Source organism: Mytilus galloprovincialis, chromosome 2 (genome assembly GCF_965363235.1).
Source record: "Mytilus galloprovincialis chromosome 2, xbMytGall1.hap1.1, whole genome shotgun sequence".
NCBI classification, from domain to species: domain Eukaryota; kingdom Metazoa; phylum Mollusca; class Bivalvia; order Mytilida; family Mytilidae; genus Mytilus; species Mytilus galloprovincialis.
Genome location: NC_134839.1, coordinates 36,655,296 through 36,675,305, shown reverse-complemented (window position 1 = coordinate 36,675,305; position 20,010 = coordinate 36,655,296). Strand labels below are relative to the sequence as shown.

General features: G+C 31.7%; 1 protein-coding gene across 1 annotated transcript; it reads left to right on the top strand.

Annotated features, from left to right (window-relative positions):
• The first annotated feature begins 3,937 nt into the window (after positions 1-3,937).
• Positions 3,938-19,745, top strand: LOC143063508 (uncharacterized). The gene is made up of 3 exons (XM_076235709.1): positions 3,938-4,337; positions 13,214-13,366; positions 17,782-19,745. Exons 1-3 carry the CDS (start codon positions 4,139-4,141, stop codon positions 19,644-19,646), a joined length of 2,217 nt encoding a protein of 738 aa, XP_076091824.1. The 5' UTR covers positions 3,938-4,138; the 3' UTR covers positions 19,647-19,745.
• Positions 19,746-20,010: the final 265 nt, after the last annotated feature.

Genomic DNA, 20,010 nt, shown 5'->3' with positions numbered 1-20,010 from the left:
TTTCTTAAATTTGCATACTATGCAATGGCCTCTATAAAAATTTGGGTTAAAAATAGTATGTCACCAGACTCGTTTCTATGGTAACGGTCACCAAAGTTCGTACATCACGTGTATGCATAAATACATACCTGACGTAGAAACTCTGGATTTTTTTGAAGCCTTTGAAAGTATTTTGAAAGGTTTGTTCTTCATTTATAACAAAATTATTATTTTAAATGTAAATAAAACACAAATAATGGCAGTTTTATTCATATTCATTGATTTCGGCTCCAATGTCATCAACAATGCTCCACACTAAAACACAGATTTTGTTAAAAATTTCCTATTTTTTTCTTAAATTTCCAAAAAACTGGTCCAATGAATAAGATGGTCAAAACAATGAGCTTTAAAAAGAAATAAAAAAAAAAATAAGGGTCACCAGACTAATTTTTGCCCGAAAAACGTTTTTGTGACCCCTAACGAAACAGTGATCAACAGCAGTTTTTAGTATATACAGTATGATAATACAGCATGTGACCAAGTTTGTGATAAACATAAGTAATCTACATCAGCTTCATTGTCATAATTGTGGCACATAAGACCCAGTGGCAGTCTTGATAATATACTTTATATTTAAATTATAAAGTAAAGTACAAATCATTAGTGTAAAATGTGGATCACTGTGACCTTCCTTTGCCTGGAAGCTGAGTTTCTAACTGAGACTCTGAGAGTGTATATATAAGTTTGCATGATCTGACACCTTATAGTTGCTGAGATATACATTTGTTGTATATGAAATCGGATGTTTAACGTAACCAAAGTCAGTGAAGTGGAAAATGTAGGTCAGTGACATCTGTGTTCAAGTTTACATGATCCTACATTTTATAGTTGAGTCTACTAAATATATTGTCCAAAAAGAAATGTTTATGCCTGCAACACACCATTATCAGATTAAAAAGTCTCAAATAAAACCTCAAGTTTTTTCTCAAAGGTAACTACATATAATTATCCTAAAATGTATGCATTTACCATTGACAGCCATCCTTCATTTTTCTGTAAAACTGCTGCTAATAACCTGCTGTTAAAGGATGATCATGAAAAAAAGTGCAATGCAAAATCCTGGTAAGTTTATTTTTCTAAAACATAAAACATATTTGAAATTTATTTATCTAGGGCATGCTATGCCTTAAAACTTTTCCAGATGCACAGGTTTGTCTGCACTCAGGGTAAATTTGGAGGTGTAAATACGGCCATTTTAGCCAAAGGGTCCACATGAACCTTAACGAATGTGCACGGGCATTTCGTTAAGCGGGTACTATTCGATGTACCGAATCAAAAAGTATACACAGTTAAATAACAATGCATGTATGATAATACACGAAAGCGAAGTTAAAGATTTATCATATATTACAAATTAAATTTCCTTTTGTATGAAAATTCATGTTCATTATAATAAAAAAAAATGAAATATTCGTAAATATTAGGAATGGTAATAATTTAATATGTTCATACTTTTCATTTTTATATTTATATTTATCATTTTTTAATCATTATTTAAAATAATAAAAAATAATGTTCACTTATGACAGTCATAAGAGCATCATAGCTATGACTCTCTTAAGAAAGCCTTGATTTACATCCTATGACATATTATATGACAGTCATAAGATGATCATAAAATATGTCCTAAGATATATATCTTATGACATATCTTATGATACTTTTGAAAACCAGGCCCCCGAATGGTAATGTGAACTAACGGTACTTAATGATCTTGGACATCAAAATTGCAAATGAAATAAATTTCGTACGTATAGTTTGTCAAAGCTAATAATTATGTTCTCAAAATTATTCCACGCTCGCACAGACGTACTCTAGCCTTGTTCCGCGTCGGTTCTCTCCCATTAGCCATCGAGACCGGCAAGTACATCAAGCCGCCTACAGCAATATAGAGAATAGACTATTTAAATTGTATTGTTCTCTGTTATCAGTAATTTGTCACATCATGTATATATTATATATTGCCATAGCATGTTCTGTATGCTTTGGCAAATAAATATTCATCCATTCAAAATTCCGTTAATAGTGTTGAATTGAAAAAAAAACCTTTCTTTTAAATTGCTCCTTTCATGATGACATTAATCTAATTTGTTGTTCGAATGATCAAAATATTTTGATAATTTCACAAAGTTAAAATGATGAAGTTAAGATTGTTGAAATAATGAAATTTTATGTCTAGACAAATGTTAACAATAGAGTTTCATGAGACGAAAACTATTTTCTAAATATGGCAAGAGTCTCTGTTGGCTCACTATGATTGATTCAAATATGCAAATTGCTCATTTGATGTTAAAATTACATAAGAGTTAAAAATGTCTAGATTGAAAACAACGTTCAAACCTACAGTACCTGGCCAAAAGTATTCTTCAATACTGTCCTGTATTTTTATGCTATATATTTCATATAAAAACACGGTTTTTCAAAAATATGTTTTGAGGGCATTTTTGATTGACTTTTTATCAACAAAGCCTTAAAAGACGTAGAATTGTCTAAAGTATGTTTGTTTATTTAGTAATAGTTTTTGTTTTCGTGTGTTTTTGTTTTCTCTTGATGTGAACGCATACAATTATTTTTTATAATTTAATTTGGTTGAATATATAGCAAATTTCTTCAACTTTGTACTTATTTGGCTTTATTATTATTTTGATATGAGCGTCACTGATGAGTCTTATGTAGACGGAACGCGCGTCTGGCGTTCTAAATTATAATCCTGGTACCTTTGATAACTATTCTGAACAGAAAATAATATGTGTGTTTATCTTGTGAAAAAAATAAAATGATCCACAAAAAAAATCTAACCAAATAAACAAATAAACCTGTGACAATTCTGCTTCTTTTGGTACCAAGTTGCTTAAAATCAAACCAAAAATTACCCCAAAATATGTTTTTGAAAAAAATAGTTTTATATACAATATGTAGTTAAAAATCTCAAGTGACGAATACTTACATGTACATGTATGGCCACAATCTACTTATGATTGCGCTGGATAAAAATAGCATTTTTCATACATGTTCACGCAAAAAAATTTCTTGGTTGAGTGGTCTAAATACATTTTTCAAAAGACAATAAAAGTGAAAAAGAATATTTTTACAAAACACATTTGACTAGCAGGTCAAACAACGGATGTTCTTAAACCCTGCTGACTGTCATGGCGATTACCAAATAAACGGATTAACAGATTTAACAAAATGGATCTTTATTGTTAATTTAATATCAACAGAAAACAATAGCCCTGCAGAAAAGATGGTATACCTAAAACATGAGGTGCACAAATGAGTACATCATAGCCGGATTTCGACAATTAATGTCTCTTCGGTAATGTTAGGAATATAAATATTCATATATAATATTTAACAACATTCACTTCAAATTTTTAATTCTTTGCTCAAAATATATATGCTTTATGTTTATAAACATGTTTAACTTCTTTAATGACAAGTCAAATTTCTGACTGGGTATTGATTATTTTATTGAATACCATGATCTGTAAGTATTTTGTTAATCCATATGTGACACTTAAAATTTAAAATAAATATTAATTTTTTGTAGCATTTATCAACAACTTGTATATAATGATGACATTTACATTTTGCATAATAAAAAATTTCAACCGATGGGGATTATGGATTAACGTAAGTTTATACGTGAAAGCATAATTAATCCTGTCATTTTCATTAATTATCCCATATTGATGTGAATGTTAAAATTGCGCAACAGAGTTTAAAAAAAAATGTAACCTAATGATAATAACCGAAAGCGATAAACGTAGGAATAGTACTGTACATGTGTTAATCTTTAATCCCAGCTTTCGGCCAATGCAATAATTCCATTTGTTCATGTCTCTTAGTATTATGAATGTATTATATCAATAAAAACCAAATGTTGTTTTACATTGCATAAGGTTATTTGAATTGGATTTCTATATAATACCGATGTGACTATATGTTATTTGTTTACCAGGTTTGTTTCAAATCTATTTCAAACTCCCCGGCAGTTCCAGTGCAAATCCGCATACTTCTGATTACTTATTGAGTTAGGGAAATAATTCCGGAACAGACACGATCACTGTACGGAGTAAGATCTAATAAGAAATACTCTATGATGTTCCGGATACTGCTTGTTGTATCAACTATTTTTGGATTTATCCTGTGTTTTCTGTCAATAGTTTTACCCTACTGGGTCATCTTTGAGACAGCTACATATTCTGGACAAATAGGAGTATTTTTAATTTGCATCAATCAACATGAAGATGGCGTTTCTTGTAGCAGAATTGTGAAAGATTCATACATAGTAGATGGTAAGTTTTCTGAACTTCATAAATTTAAATACGTGAATATTAAAAATATCTTTTTGGTATATATTTTTTTTTCGATTTTAAACTACGATCAGAAAACATTTCATACATATTCCCAGTATTGTAATATAATAATATTATTATTTGATATGCTAATTTACATTGTTAAAGACCGTATATCACATCCATATCTTCAATGGGTAGTTATCTCATTGACAATAATGACACATCTCCATATTTTCATCGTTTGCCTTTTGGTATCTGTTTAATAGTTGTTGTCTTATTGACAATCATGACACATCTTAAGAGAACTCTCTGTAAGCATAATAGCAGATGTAATAGTGATGGCCATGAAAATGATCGATTTTTCTCAAATGTTTGTAAGCTTGTACTTTTCCTTATTAGAATAAAAATCTTATATCTATATATGGTAGCTTGTGTGTCGTTTTCCATCATCTTGGATATCATAATAATCTGTATTGCAAAATTACACCTATAAGGGTCAAGCAATACAAACAAACAAATATACATTTTAAATAAATACAATACAATATAATAAGAACATATCTTATAAGTTCAATTATAAATTTATGCATAAAACACAATCATGAGCTTGTCTGACATGGGTCTGACCCCCTCAATTCTAAAGACTGCTTAATGAAGACTCCAACATGACAAACAAGATCAGGGATGGGGTTTAGATGTGTTTTAGTTTATTAAATGCATCAAGATGTTGAAATGATGGTACATAGTCTTTTAGATAAGCCAAAAAAATTAAAACGCAATGATATGTTAATGTCACAATACAACAAGAAATGAAATTCGTCATCTAGGACTCCTCATTTTTTACATAATTTTTGTGTTCTTGGGATGTTTCTGTACCTTACCAATTCAATGCCTAGGGAATGATCATTAAGTCTAAATTTTGAGAGTAACATGATATTGAAATAGCAGGTAACAATCAGTCTAGATTTACCTACTAGTCCGTGTCTTATTATATGTTGAGAGTAAACAAGTACGGTGACCCCTTTTTCTATATTTTTTTTTATCTGAAAGCATATTATTAGATCTATCTGCTTACATTTTATTTTAAAAATTCTGTGGTGTAGTTTCTTGACTATAAAATAATTTCTTGTGAAATACGGAAAGCTGGAAACATGTAATCACTGGGACAATTTTATGGGATTAGAAAATAATAAAGGTCCTACGTTTTCTAGAAAAAATTCAAAATAATAATAAAAAAAAAAAAAATAAAAAAAAAGACTTTCGAAATTTGAATTTTTAGCTTTCATTCCTCATTGATTCTTGACTTGCAGTGATGACTTCCCTGTATTATAATATTAACTCCACTGTGCAACAAATGGAACATAAAGCAAAGGAAATTGAAGAAGAAAACAACATTTTAGGGCCATTATCTTTAAGTCAAGGTTTTTTATATTGATTTGTTTTTGTTTAAAAATGCGACATAGGAATTATTTTTATATCAATAGAAACATTTCAATGATTCCAACTCCCCCCTTTTTTTAAACTGGGACAGTAGCATTACAGCTCATTACAAGGACAAAATCCGTTGAGAAGGGCTTACCTCATCAGATCGATACAAAGCACATAAACCCCCCACAAAAATACAAAAGACACAGGGTACAGATCTAAGTGTTCTCGCAGTTACTGAAAGCAAGTGTTCAAAGCAAATTCTTGCTATTGAAATTTTAACACCATCAGCGATAAACAAACTCAAATGTAATATTAATTGATTAATTGTTTTATGCTCAACGTACAGTAGCAACTATTTCATTTTGCATGTACAGGACGAGAACAAAATAACAGTAAATACAATAGGTAGGTTTTTCACATTGTTGTGGGAGTCACATAAACACAGTCATCATAAATTCTTGCTAATACGAATTTAGCGATACATTTAAAAGGGGTTCCATCTTAATTATTTGGACAACAAAAATTTCGGTCGTAAACACTTTTCTATTTGTGCTAAAAAAACAAAATCATGTATTTTGACTGGATGATTTTTGAGTCTGAGTAAGATAAATATCGTAATAGAAATTTTAAAAGCCGCAAGGCCAGGACAAAACTTGGGATATCTTCTTAAGTAAATTACCGTAGCTCCCTAAGTTATGAAAAGCATCATGTACAAATGTACGTAAGTTTACATTTTCCTTAAAAAAATCCAAGTATGTTGTTATCAATTTGGAAAAGCATAGTGTTCCTATATGTGAGAGACTGGATGGAGTATAATATACAGAATAGAGAATATTAGTTAGAAAGTGCAGAATATAGGATAAACATATAATGAATAGAGAAAAATAAGCAAACAAAAATAGAAGAATGCTGATATATTAAGACGATAAGGTTCAAAATAGATAAAGAAAAATAGATCTAAAAAGTTAAATTATAAGGAAATGCAGTACCACATCAAGACCCCTACATTGTATGTATATATATGATGCGTGTCAAGTTTGACATTAGACAAGACGGGGAATCTTTTACTTCTCTCGTAGCTGATTTGTATATTTATTATGCATAGTATGGATTTCAAAGCAGTTTATGTTTGACATAATTTTAGTAGCTCTCAGTATCAAAGCGGGAAGAATCAAGCAATTCCGCCGAAGCTCAAAATGCTGAGTTTTTTGTCGAGCCAGTGACTTCTGATATTTGAATAGTGATCCGGTGCCGTCGGCGTATAAATATACATATACAACTATTTTCTATTATGATATGCAATATTTTCTACATCTGTTCTATATTAACGGAGAAATAATTAAAAATGCATGTCAAAATGACGAATTGAGGGAACCTTGCCTCGAAATTGTTTAATTTCTCGTTAAATTGTTCAAATTGTACGAAAAGAAAGGTACGGGAAGATAGATACTGACACGGAGATTGCAAATCTAGTCATTATGAGCAACTCAATACTTGTATCTCTGTGTATGGAACGAAATAAATGGGTCATGTCAAAATGGAACTGGCCGGTTTCGTCAATGTTTACCACCCGGTTTCGTCATAGATTTCAAAATGCATAACCCGGTTTGGTCAAATAAAAAAAAATCATAATCGCATTACATTATAATTGATTATTTAACTTCAGCGTTGAAAAGGAGTTTTGTGGGTCGTTGGAAAACAACTTCTTTCATCGGACAACGGCTTATTATTTATATGAGTCTCAGATTCAAATAAATAATAAGCAAACACTTGAATTCCTACTCTTTAATATAGAACACAAATATTTTAAATTTACTTTGCATTCCAAATTTTTTTAACAGGAGATTGAGGTTAAAGCTCTCTTAATATGCGTTTTCTATATGAGTTATGGGAAAATATGTTAAACATGTTTAAACTTGAAATTAAAGTTTACAGTCTTAAAAATCGAAACACACAATTGAAATGTGATTTTCTCGCACTAAAGGATGGGCACCTTTATAAGTAATCTAATCATTTATCACTAATTGTAACTATACTGCTATGTACAAATTAATATAATAGTCTCAGGTCATCGAAAAAAATCAATAATAATTATTTTGTTAACATTACTAAAACCTATACGTCTTCCAGATTCGCCACTTATCTTATAAAGTGTATACCGAATTAAAATATTGTAAGAAATGAGAAAACAGGGACACCCGGGAAATCGGATTATGTGAGTTGGATTATGTTTATTATAAACATTCTCCTTGATATTATTAAACAAGCGAGGCATATTGATTCGAATTCATAGCATTTTGAACTATTTGTATAAAGCTGCATATGTCAAAAGTTACAAGGTTTGACTGGAACATATACAAGTATTGTACACAGATCTAACGATTTCTTTTTTATGTATGTGCCTGTCCCAAGTCAGGAGCCTGTAATTCAGTGGTTGTCGTTTGTTTATGTGTTACATATTTGTTTTTCGTTCATTTTTTGACATAAATAAGGCCGTTAGTTTTCTCGTTTGAGTTGTTTTACATTGTCTTATCGGGGCCTTTTATAGCTCACTATGCGGTATGGGCTTTGCTCCTTGTTGAAGGCCGTACGGTGACCTATAGTTGTTAATGTGTGTTATTTTGGTCTTTTGTGGATAGTTGTCTCATTGGCAATCATACCACATCTTCTTTTTTATATAATCCAACTCACATAACCCGATTTCGCGGATGTCCCTGTTTTCTTATTTCTTACAATATTTTAATTCGATATATATACACTCTATGAGATAAGAGACGAATTTCAAGTTCTTTTTATTGATTTCTATACATTTTTTTTTAAATATATATAAAAGTTATATAGCAAAAATTATAAGGAAGACAAAATATACAAATAAGTCGACTTGGCCGACATCCTAATAAAACTTATTGACCTTTAATTACGAGTTTTTTTCCCCTTTCTTTGCGTTTTTACACGCCCGTCACAATTTTGACAGGACGTATTATTGTATACATCTGTCTGTCCGTCTGTCCGCCCACCTGTCTGCCCGTCCGTCCGTCCGTCCGTCCTTTCATCCGTCCGTTCCTCCATCTATCAGTCTTCGGTCCGTCTGCCGTTTATCTATTCGTCTGTCCGTCTGTCCAGCATAAACATGTCGCACCGTAACTTGAGGATAGCTTATCTTATTTTCTTAAAATTTAACATAGTTATTTCTTATAATGGTCTAACGATCTGTAAACCTTTTAGTGAAAATCAAATAAAACTTTTTGAGTTACAGGAAATGTAAGTGAAACAGGAATGTGGGTTTTTTAAACATGTCGCGCCATATCTCAAAAACGAAGTATTATAACTGCATCAAACTTTACATACTTCTTAGTTATATAAATCTTTTAAACTTCTGTTTACTTTTTGGTGATGTTTTTAAAATTTTGGTTTAGAGTGATTGATTTTTTTTTGTAAAACAAAAAGGGGGGGGTCACTTATTGCGATGTATCTCAAAACCTATTTATGATTATTGTTTAAATTTTACTCACTTCTTATTAATATTAATCTTAAGATCTCTATACTTTTTGGTGATGATTCAAACTTTTATTTTAGAGTTATTGAGTTTTTTGTAAAAAAGAATAGAGGTTTTCACATGGTGCGCTCTATCTCAGAAACTATTTCTGATTATTGCATATAACTTCACTCACAAGACGATGGGCGTATCATGCAGTCATGGCACAGCTGTTTATTGCCAATTATGGTACAAAATTCCCCTCTTTAACAAATTTAAAATTAGTTTGAAGTTAAGTGAAATAAGGGATATGCCTTTCATTAGGAAAATGTGTATTACCATAATTACCTATGTCCAAACGTGTCCGTTTAAAATAGATTTTAACACGTCAAGTTTACAATAAATATATATTTAAATTCTCGAAAGACAATGTTCAGATCCGTGTCAACGTTGCTTTTATTGATTTGTTTGTTTAAAAAAAAAACCAAAAAAAACCGGGTGATATATATAGACGAAACCGGGTGATTGTGTAGTAAACAACATTGACGAAACCGGTTTATTTTAATTTGACATGACCCTTTTCTTTCGTTCCATACACAGAAATACAAGTATTGATGTTTATAATAACTAAATTTGCAATCTTCGTGTCAGTATCTATCTTCCCGTACCTTTCTTTCCGTACAATGTAGACAATATAACGAGAAATTAAACAATTTCGAGGCAAGGTTCACTCAATTCGTCATTTTGACATGTATTTTTACTTTTTTCTCCGTTAATGTAGAACGGTTGTAGGAAATATTGCATATCACAATAGAAAATAGTTGTATATGTATATATATTCTTTGATATCATGAAAAAAATAAGAAAATAAGGAGAAATCTATCTTTCTTCTGTCTATTGATGTTCCGTCATTGTGCCCGATGTTAGATACCATCGAGTCCAAACAAATTTTGCCGGTGTGGTTTAGACACAGTGAAGTCAGGAGCCTGTAATTCAGTGGTTGTCGTTTGTTTATGTGGTACATATTTGTTTTTCGTTCATTTTTTTTTACATAAATAAGGCCGTTAGTTTTCTCGTTTGAATTGTTTTACATTGTCTTATCGGGGCCTTTTATAGCTGACTATGCGGTATGGGCTTTGCTCATTGTTGAACGCCGTACGGTGACCTATAGTTGTTAATGTCTGTGTCATTTTGGTCTTTTGTGGATAGTTGTCTCATTGGCAATCATACCACATCTTCTTTTTTATATTTCATTCAACAAGGTCGAAGACCCGAATGTTTCATACTTTGTAAATAGATGCCTGTTGTTATAAAGTTTCCGTAGACGTTATATGTTCGTTGTCCTTGATCTCATTTTCATGGTTCAGTGACTATTTGAAAAAAATGTTAAGATGTCTTTTAATGTTAATTTCTCTGTAATAGGGTGACTATATTTAGTATGGACGTACATTGCATGCCCTCTAGTCTGTCAGAATTTATTCATCTGGCCTCTACCTCATTTCATGGATCAGTGAACAAGGTTAAGTTTTCGTGGTCAGGTGATATCTCAGATACTATAAGCAGTAGTTCTACTATATTTGATGTATTATAGAATGATTGCACTTTTTTTTTAGTTTTGGCCCTTTTTCTTTCTTATACTCTTTGCAGTAGGTCAATTATTTTTGGTGTATGGAAATATTTTATGATGTACATGTCGGTCTGGTAGGTTATTTGACCTCTACGTTTTTTTTCCGCGGTTCATTGGACAATGTTAAGTTTATATGTGTTGGTCTGTTTTTCTTACACTACGAGAAATAGGTCAACTATACTTGGTGTATGGAATGATTGTAAGATGTGAAGGTATGTCTTGCATTGTCATCTGACCTTGACCTCATTTTCATGGTTCATTGGTTATTTTTAATTTTTCATGGTGAAGTTTCTTTATTATGACCTATAAACAATAAGTCAACTATGCTAAATGAACAGATTGACGATAAGGTGTACATGTCTGTCTGGCATGGTTCATCTGACCTTAACCTTATTTATTGGACGTTGATGAATGTAACGTTTTCTTGGCTAAGTTCGTTTCTGAGAAACTATTAGTAAAAAGTCAACAATACTTGATGAATGGAATAACAGTAAGGTAAACATGTATTTCCGCTTTGGGTTATTTGACCTGGAGTTTTATATCTAGGACTATCAACATAAATGCAATGGTCAGTAAAGCAGGCGAGACATTTCAGCGTTTCCAGTCTTTTGAATGCTGAGTTTGTAAATCGTATCCTGTAACAATACTAAAAACAATTCACCGATCGGAAAGACGTTGTTCTGTGTGTTTTAAACAGACATTTATAAAATGTCCGCAGTTGATTGTGCCCTTGGTCATTCATTGATCTGCCAACATACAAATTGTTATGGTCATTGACAATATTTCATGGTTAAGTTTCTTTCTTATGAATTATAAGCAATAAGTCAACTATGCTAAATGCACAGATTGACGATAATGTGTACATGTCTGTCTGGCATGGTTAATCTGACCTTGACCTTATTTATATTGGGCGTTGATGAATATTACGTTTTCTTGGTTAAGTTCGTTTCTGAGAAATATAAGTAAAAGGTCAACAATACTTGGTAAATGGAATAACAGTAAGGTGAACATGTATTTTTGCTTTGGCTTATTTGACCTGAAGCTTTACATCTAGGACTATCTACATAAATTCAATGGCCAGTAAAACGGGCGAGACATTTCAGCAAGTCCTGTCTTTTGAATGTTAAGTTTGTAAAACGTATCCTGTAACAATACTCCTAAAAACCATTCACCGATCGGAAAGATGTTGTTCTGTGTGCTTTAAACAGAAATTATAAAATTTTCGCAGTTGATTGTGCCCTTGGTAATTGCAGGGACTTTCTATAGCACTTTAACGATGTCTATACAAATTATCAGACTGATCTCGGCCGTAGCTGATGTCACGTGACTTTTTTAAGAAATCATTTCACATTTACGAAGTGTTCTTCATAACTATGTTCAAGTTTAACAAAAAAACGTTTTTATGAAATTTTATACATACGTTAATATCAAAAGTCCCTCGTCTGCCGACATACAAATCCACACTCAGTCAATATGTCACAATCGGGAAGAGTGCATAAATAGAATAATGATAAATTTACTGCCAAGACAGTTTTTTTTTTTTTTTTTTTTTGCGATAAAAAATGAGTTAATGACAAATCATGAGATAATGAGAATTTGAATCAGCCCAAAGATCAATACATATAATTGTTCAGGAGCTCAAGTCATGAACAAAGCATAACAATAAAAAAAAAAAATATGACGAAATTTAAGATACAACCAAATACCAGAAGTCCAAAAAAAAACAACAACAATATGAACAAAAAGTAAAATGACGAAAAGATAAATACAAACACATGTTACGAAAACCTAAATAGAAGACTTTTAAGATAAGGGATAACTATTACAGATCAAAGAACTCTATATGAGAATGGAAGTAAAAGAGAAAGAAGAGTATCCGGTTTGCCGTATGCTAAGTGGGAGAGTTAGTTTAAACATATTTATTTATAGTGGATTGGGAAACAAGTTTTGCAACTTATATTAATCCCTTTCCACTTTGCGGGTGCGAGTGCTGCCTTGTAGCGGCATTAGCCTACTCTTTTTCGAAATGTACATGGGTGTCTTTTTCGTGCAAGAGATATGGCTCTCTCTTAACACGGGTCAGCCAAGTTAAACTACTAAGAATCTATTACTACTGAAACTGTTAAACGAAACGCGTTTGGTTTTTGAGTTTAATTGTGATAATCAAAAATTATACATTAAGTTACCGTCGAATGCATTAACCAAAAAAATATGATTTTTATAATATCAAATTATTTCTATATTTTATAATTTTATCCCGATTTAGAGATTTACCAAGCAAATTACTAACGACTTAAACTACCAAACACAAAAGCATTCATTATATTTTTTTGTACATTTCAGGGAGTTACAAGATTCCGCAAGTGTTTATGGGCCTCGGGTTTTCTTTCTACCTCATCAGTGTTTTCTTAGCCACTATGACATTCTTCTGGACACGTGACCAGAAAAAAATAAGAGGAATCAAGTTTGCTGCTGCATCATTTGCTTTTCTAACAGGTAATGTGTCAGATGTTATAACCACTTAAGGATGTACTTAGGTGAGGTTTTGGAATTTGTGTCAAATTTTCGGGCTCCTTGTTTTTTTCCATACAATACAATGTAAAATATTTTGCCCCATAACATCCATGTATCTTTTCATATAAGACTTTTAAATAGCTCATAAAGGGTCATTTGTCAAAATTAAGGCAGATTTTTGATTTTTTTTCTTGTGATTTGAGGCCCAAATAATACCAATGCGAATATAAGATAAAAGTCCGAGTCAGTTTTTTCCCCGCCATATTTTTAAAATCATATATCTCGAAATGGAGCTCCATTTCAATCAATATCAATCAAAAATCAATATTTTTAGCTTATTTTGTTCCTTAAGTTATGCTCTTCTGACTTACTGTATCATTTTAAATTCTTGTTTTTTTTTTAATTTCACAAACCCTCGCCTAGTAAGTACATCCTTCAACATGAACTCCACACCCGGTTCCTTAAAGAAAAGCCCAGAAAGAAAGAAAATCCATTGATAGTTATAGGAAATTGGCCATGCGTTGCAGGGGAAAAAAGGAGTTATTAGTATATACCTTAGGTGATTGATAAACCCTGCATATTTTTGAAAAAAAAAATCCAATTTCAAAAAGACTAATATGGAAATTAAATGTTAGTATTACTCGTTTATGTCTAACTTGATTAATGGATATTTTGACTATTACTAAAAGTCCTTAATTATTGTATTAAACATTTTGTTTATGACGAATTAAGTTTTATGGTTAACTTTTTTTATATAGAAAAGACTTATGTTTTATAAATGAAGTTGAGTCTTAAATCCTTTTCTATTTATTGACGTATTCATTTTATAGTAAATATGACTTGTTTTAGAACAAGCTATAGATGTATAATATCAATCACGTTCACAACAAGATTGATATTATTTACAGACAACATTGACTTCGTATTTAGCAACTTAAAGATGGTACGAAACACTTGCCTATAACTAATTTCGTTCGTTTAATTTAACTTAATATTTATCTTGGTCATGGTATTCGCAGGATAACTTAAAAAAAAAGAAAGAAGCGGTCTATCTTCGTAAAGCAAAGTCAAGTATGATAAGTCAGAAATGTGGTTGCAGTTTGGTGACTTTTAGAAAAAAATTTATTTTGGTTTGATTATCTTTCTAAAGATTAGAATAATCGGATAAGGGTTGTACATAACATAACAGGGAGATAACTCTGCAAAATTATCTGTGCTTTTGAATCACGTTCTATATTGTTATGGAAATATTAAGCTTCTCAATGATCAAAATTAGTGTTAGTCAAACTGCTATTTATCCAATGAAATTTATCCAATAAAGTGTGTGGTTCAAGTTTTTTGATGTTTTAAAAAAAATTCTTTTAAGGATCAAGGTAAAATATTTAGTTAAATTAAACGATGAACATATGTTATGACATGTACAAAAAATGTGATACACGATTATATAGTATACAATGCAAAAATACAAGTTAATATATGTCCAAAAGTACATCGTACAAAATATTGATTAAAATGGTTTTAAGTTATACAAAATTTGAAATAAAAAAAACACACCAGGAATCTATTATTACAACACATGTTATTGACCAAAATAATAGTTTCATCATTTTTTTATTGTTCTTTCATCATGTTAGTGTCTTTTGTCCCTTTTGATACAGTAAATGACTAAATGAATAGTTTTCATAATTACTTAATACCTTGTAAAACACACTTATGGTCAAAACACATTTTTCAGTTTTCCCACCTGATGAATTAAAATAACTTTCCACTCAAAAAGCAATAGTAAAATAATTTCATACTAGTTCAGACTTAGATGAAAATGGATAGCCAGGATAGATTTTACAACAAAATCTTTGTTTTGTTGAGAAACAAATCCTCAGCAAACAGTACCCCGTTTTTTAACAAAGAGGATCAAAACTTAAAACATCAAAATGAGATTGAACTTGTATAATGATCTTAATATCAATCATCAAAAAATTATAATCGGATGCATAAATTTACATCAGTTGTACTGAAGGCCAAAAATGTTGAAGAACAGATTCAATAATTCCAAAGTTATTTAAAAAAAATGAAAACAACACGTTTAAAAATTTCTTGCTTCCGAAGCGCTTTTCTGGATTTACCTTCATCAGGAACGCTCAAAGCCAAACATTTGAAATCCGGAGGTGTATAAGTACCGAAACCGTTGAAGAGCTATATGTCAAAAATACCTTAAATAAATAGTCAAATCCATCTAAAGCCAACTTTGCCTGATGGAGTTGAAACCTTACTTTCTTAATTATTTCAAAATCTATAATTAAACATGATCAAATAAAGAGCACATTCCCTCTCTTGCTTTTATAGAGTATGCGTATGATACCTTGCTTTAATTTTCGCATGTTTAAGAAATAGGTAGCAGGGGTATATTTAATTCCAAATTTTAAGGCATTATCTTTAAAATTGCATATGGATCGGATTTATCTACTTTTTTGCCTTAGTAGAAAAACATAAAATCAAAAAAATACTCAACTCCAAAGAAAATTCAAAAAGGAAATGTATGCGCTTTTATTTAACAGGATCAAACTGCTGTAGGCAATGTTGGACAGCACAAAACATACAGTGACATGAAAAACCATTATGTTTGTATAAGCCGTGAAGCAATACAAAATGTGTGTTTACTGTACTCTAAGAAAAAATGTTCTGAGCTTTTGAATATTGTTCTTTATTTTTTAATAAATTTCAAATGTATATTCTGCTGTATTTCAGTTTCTTTTCAAATCGTGTACATGTTAAAATCATTTAATGCAATATTTTGTACATGTTATAACATGAACGAGGTATTCTATATATACACATGGAAAAAAGTATTGCAACACCTTGATTTTTTAAAACTTGAAAAATCAGCCTCTTTTTTTGGATGAAATATAATAAAATATGTGTATAATATTATTGAAACATAGTTTATGATACATTGGCATTGAAACGAACAAAAAATGTTTGAAAAAAAATGATTTATATAACCACAATTTTAATAACAAAATGAAGTGTAATTTGTACAAAAAAATGCATTTTACAACTTTTACTGTAGTCGAACTTTGCAATGTCAGACATTTCAAAATTAATCATCAGATGACATGTTCACATCATGGTTGATCGTTATACGCCAAAGAATTAGTACTTTGTGCGCAGCCTCCATTCAAACGGATAACCGCATCTAAACGTCTTCTGATTGCTTCCATAAATTGACTAATTTGTTGCTAAGGTAGCAGCAACCATTTCTGGTGAAGGACATTGTTTATTTCATGATGTGTTTGAACTGGGGTGTCCTTTCGCGCATTTTCCGCCAAATAGTGTCCCAAATATGCTCGATATGGTTCAAATCCGGGCTACGATCGGGCCAAGGAAGATGAACCGAATTCCATTTGAACATTGGATCTTCCTCCACGATGCTAATTTCCAACTTTGGCGAGCTCTGCACTACATTGGATACGGAAAACTGTGTGTCTGTTCGTTAGAAAAGGTCTCCGAAATGGTCTTATCGCACGATAACCAGTAGCGATGAGTCGATCTCGAACAGTTCTTGTTAAAAGCTTCCTGGATGGCCACCCCTCTCTTTTTAGGATTGTCTTGTATGCAATGGGTTTCCTTCTGACCAACCTTCATTATGCTTGATTTTCCCTAGCAAATGGTATAGGGGGTCTTCATTATCTCGGAAGGTCTTTAACAGCGTTTATTGCCTGATTTTTATTCTCAAAACGACTTATAGTGGAATGGTGATGACCAACAATACGTTCAGTTGTTACAACGACATCCCTGCTTCTGTTATGCTGATAATATGCCATCTTGCTGCAGTTAAAAGTTGTCAAGGACCCATTACAAGGTGTCAATCACATAACTTAAAAAACTTGGTTATTTAAAGTGTTGAAAACATTGAGGATAAAAACAGCTGTTTTGCTGTTTACGGGTACAGTAGCTGCATGTGCAGATAAAACTTATCGAGTCGATATTTATTGATTAAACTCAGGTGATACTTAAATAATGTTTAATTACTTCTATTTTACCAAATTATATCACAAAAAAATAAAGAGTGTTTTTTTTAATTTCAATTTCAATTAGGTGTTGCAATACTTTTTTCCATGTGTATATGTTATAACTTGTATTTTTAAATTGTACAATTTATAACATGTACAATATGTCATTTAATGCAATATTTTGTACATGTTATAAAATGAACGCGGTATTTTTGTATATATATGTTGTAACTTGTATTTTTACATTATACAATTTATAACATGTACAATATGTACATATAATAACATAGAGAAAATCACAGTCAGTAGAAGGCATATAATATGAATTATTGTTTTTTTTTTAATTGCCCAGCTGTTTTATTACAATCTACGTATTTTTATTTACAGCGATTTGCTTGGTAGTCACTGTTGTTGTATTTCACAGCATTCATGACAAAGAAACAGAAACTATAACTTATGGATGGTATATTGCAGTTATAAGTCTTGGTTGTGTAACTTTTGCATGTCCATGTTATATTGTTGATGGGTGTCAAACTATCAAACAAAAAAACGAAAAAGTTCCAAAAACAAATACAGCTCCCAGTCCTACCGCTCTCACTGTCTATCAAAGACAGAAATTAATAGATGGCTTCAATAATCAAATGTCAAAACAGCAAAGCCAGTTACCGGAACCACTTTACTTTGAAGACAAATATGCCATCTTATCTGACGAAACAAACATAGAACATCATTCACCAAAACCAATAACAACTGATGACAGCGATGACGATACTAATGAATTAATGAACATGGAAACGTTAAAACAACCAATGGTTGTTCCACCGTCTTCTGAGTTTAGCATTAAAAAAATTGATGACTATGGTTGCAATGAAGATAACTTTGTTCATCCACCTCCGAAAATTGTAAGTTCAGATCCATCGTCTTCTGAGTTTAGATTTAAAACAATTGACGACTATGGTTGCAATGACGATAACTTTGTTCATCCACCTCCGAAAATTGTAAGTTCAGATCCATCGTCTTCTGAGTTTAGATTTAAAACAATTGACGACTATGGTTGCAATGACGATAACTTTGTTCATCCACCTCCGAAAAGTGACAGTGCAGATACTCCTCTTAAAGACATTTTACTCAAAAACTTACAACCTCATTCCGGTAACGGTAGGGATATATCCAGAACATTTAGTTTGGAGAGTGGCCAGACTGATGATAGTGACCTTGATTTTTTTTTGCTCACAAAAGGTTCTAGGTCAAATAAGGGAATTGATGAGGATCGTCCTCCAAGTCGTGAAGCATTCGATAAAAGGAAAGTTGTCGATGGAAAAATCGTCACAGAGATCCCGCATGATGAATTATCTACGACGGATATATTTGGTTCAGACAAAGAGTTAAGTGACTGTAAGGAATCAAATCATCTTCATGAGTCAACACATGCATTACCAATAGAAGAAGTAGTAGTAATACAATCTGAGACATCAAATGCATTACCAATAGAAGAAGTTGAAGTAATACAATCTGAGACATCAAATGCATTACCAATAGAAGAAGTTGAAGTAATACAATCTGAGACATCAAATGCATTACCAATAGAAGAAGTTGAAGTAATACAATCTGAGACATCAAATGCATTACCAATAGAAAAAGAAGTAGTAATACAATCTGAAGCTGTAAATGACAATGACACACAGTATACAGCTAAATCGGCACCCAAACGTTCGAGCAGACGTTATAAATCAGAACATAATAACGAGCATTATGCAAAATCAAACAATACAATTTTCAGAGCACAATATGGCACAAGTTCTCCCTACACAAAAAAGCCAGACTTACCAAGAAAAAAGGGGAAATATGATGATAAAAGGCAGAAACCTGAAAAAAGGTCTAGTAAGCGAACGAAACAGAATACAACACAGCACGATAAAACAAAACGCATGTTAGGAAACAGTCGAGTGGGCCACAACGATTCAAATGCAGCAAAAGAAGAAATACCGAACGAAGCGACCGTTAAGGGTATGTTTGGGTACTCCAATGGCGATGGAGTCTTTACACAATTCCTGAAAGAAAATGCAACTTCTTCTGACTTGGTAGCTGATACATTTGATGAAAAACATAAAAATGAAATCCAGCATGGCGAACAATCTGAAAAGCAGGCAGACAATTCGGTGTCTTTCAAAGATTTAAATACAATAAAAGAAGAAATACCGACCGAAGCGAAAACTAATAGTGTTGTTGGGAGAAGAGATTTTCTATACTAAAGTCCCTGCGGTGAAGTCTGCACACAATTTCCGAAAGAAAATGAAAGTCCACCCCCTCTTGCGAATAAATATAATGAAAAATGTGAAAAACAGAAAAACCAGCATGGCGTATAAATTCTGAAATGCAGGCTATTGAAAGAGAAGAGTATCGAATGAGACAGAAATTATTGCCATGAAAAACTCTCTGACGGTACAGAAAATTAAGAACTGTCGACAAGAAATAGTACACATGTACTTCAAGAAAAATAGGAAAACCCTTGAGTTGGGTTAAAGTTAACCAGCCGAAGCTCATTTATGACAGCCCTCAAATCCAAAAGGATTCGAAAACTAACTTTTAATATTTCAATAATGATTTATAAAAATA

Excerpts from the sequence above, each read along its gene's own strand:
- LOC143063508 (XM_076235709.1), top strand. The coding sequence starts at position 4,139 with ATGATGTTCCGGATACTGCTTGTTGTATCAACTATTTTTGGATTTATC. Across the intron at positions 4,338-13,213 it reads AGATTCATACATAGTAGATG|GGAGTTACAAGATTCCGCAA; the intron begins GTAAGTTTTCTG and ends TGTACATTTCAG. Across the intron at positions 13,367-17,781 it reads ATCATTTGCTTTTCTAACAG|CGATTTGCTTGGTAGTCACT; the intron begins GTAATGTGTCAG and ends TTTTATTTACAG.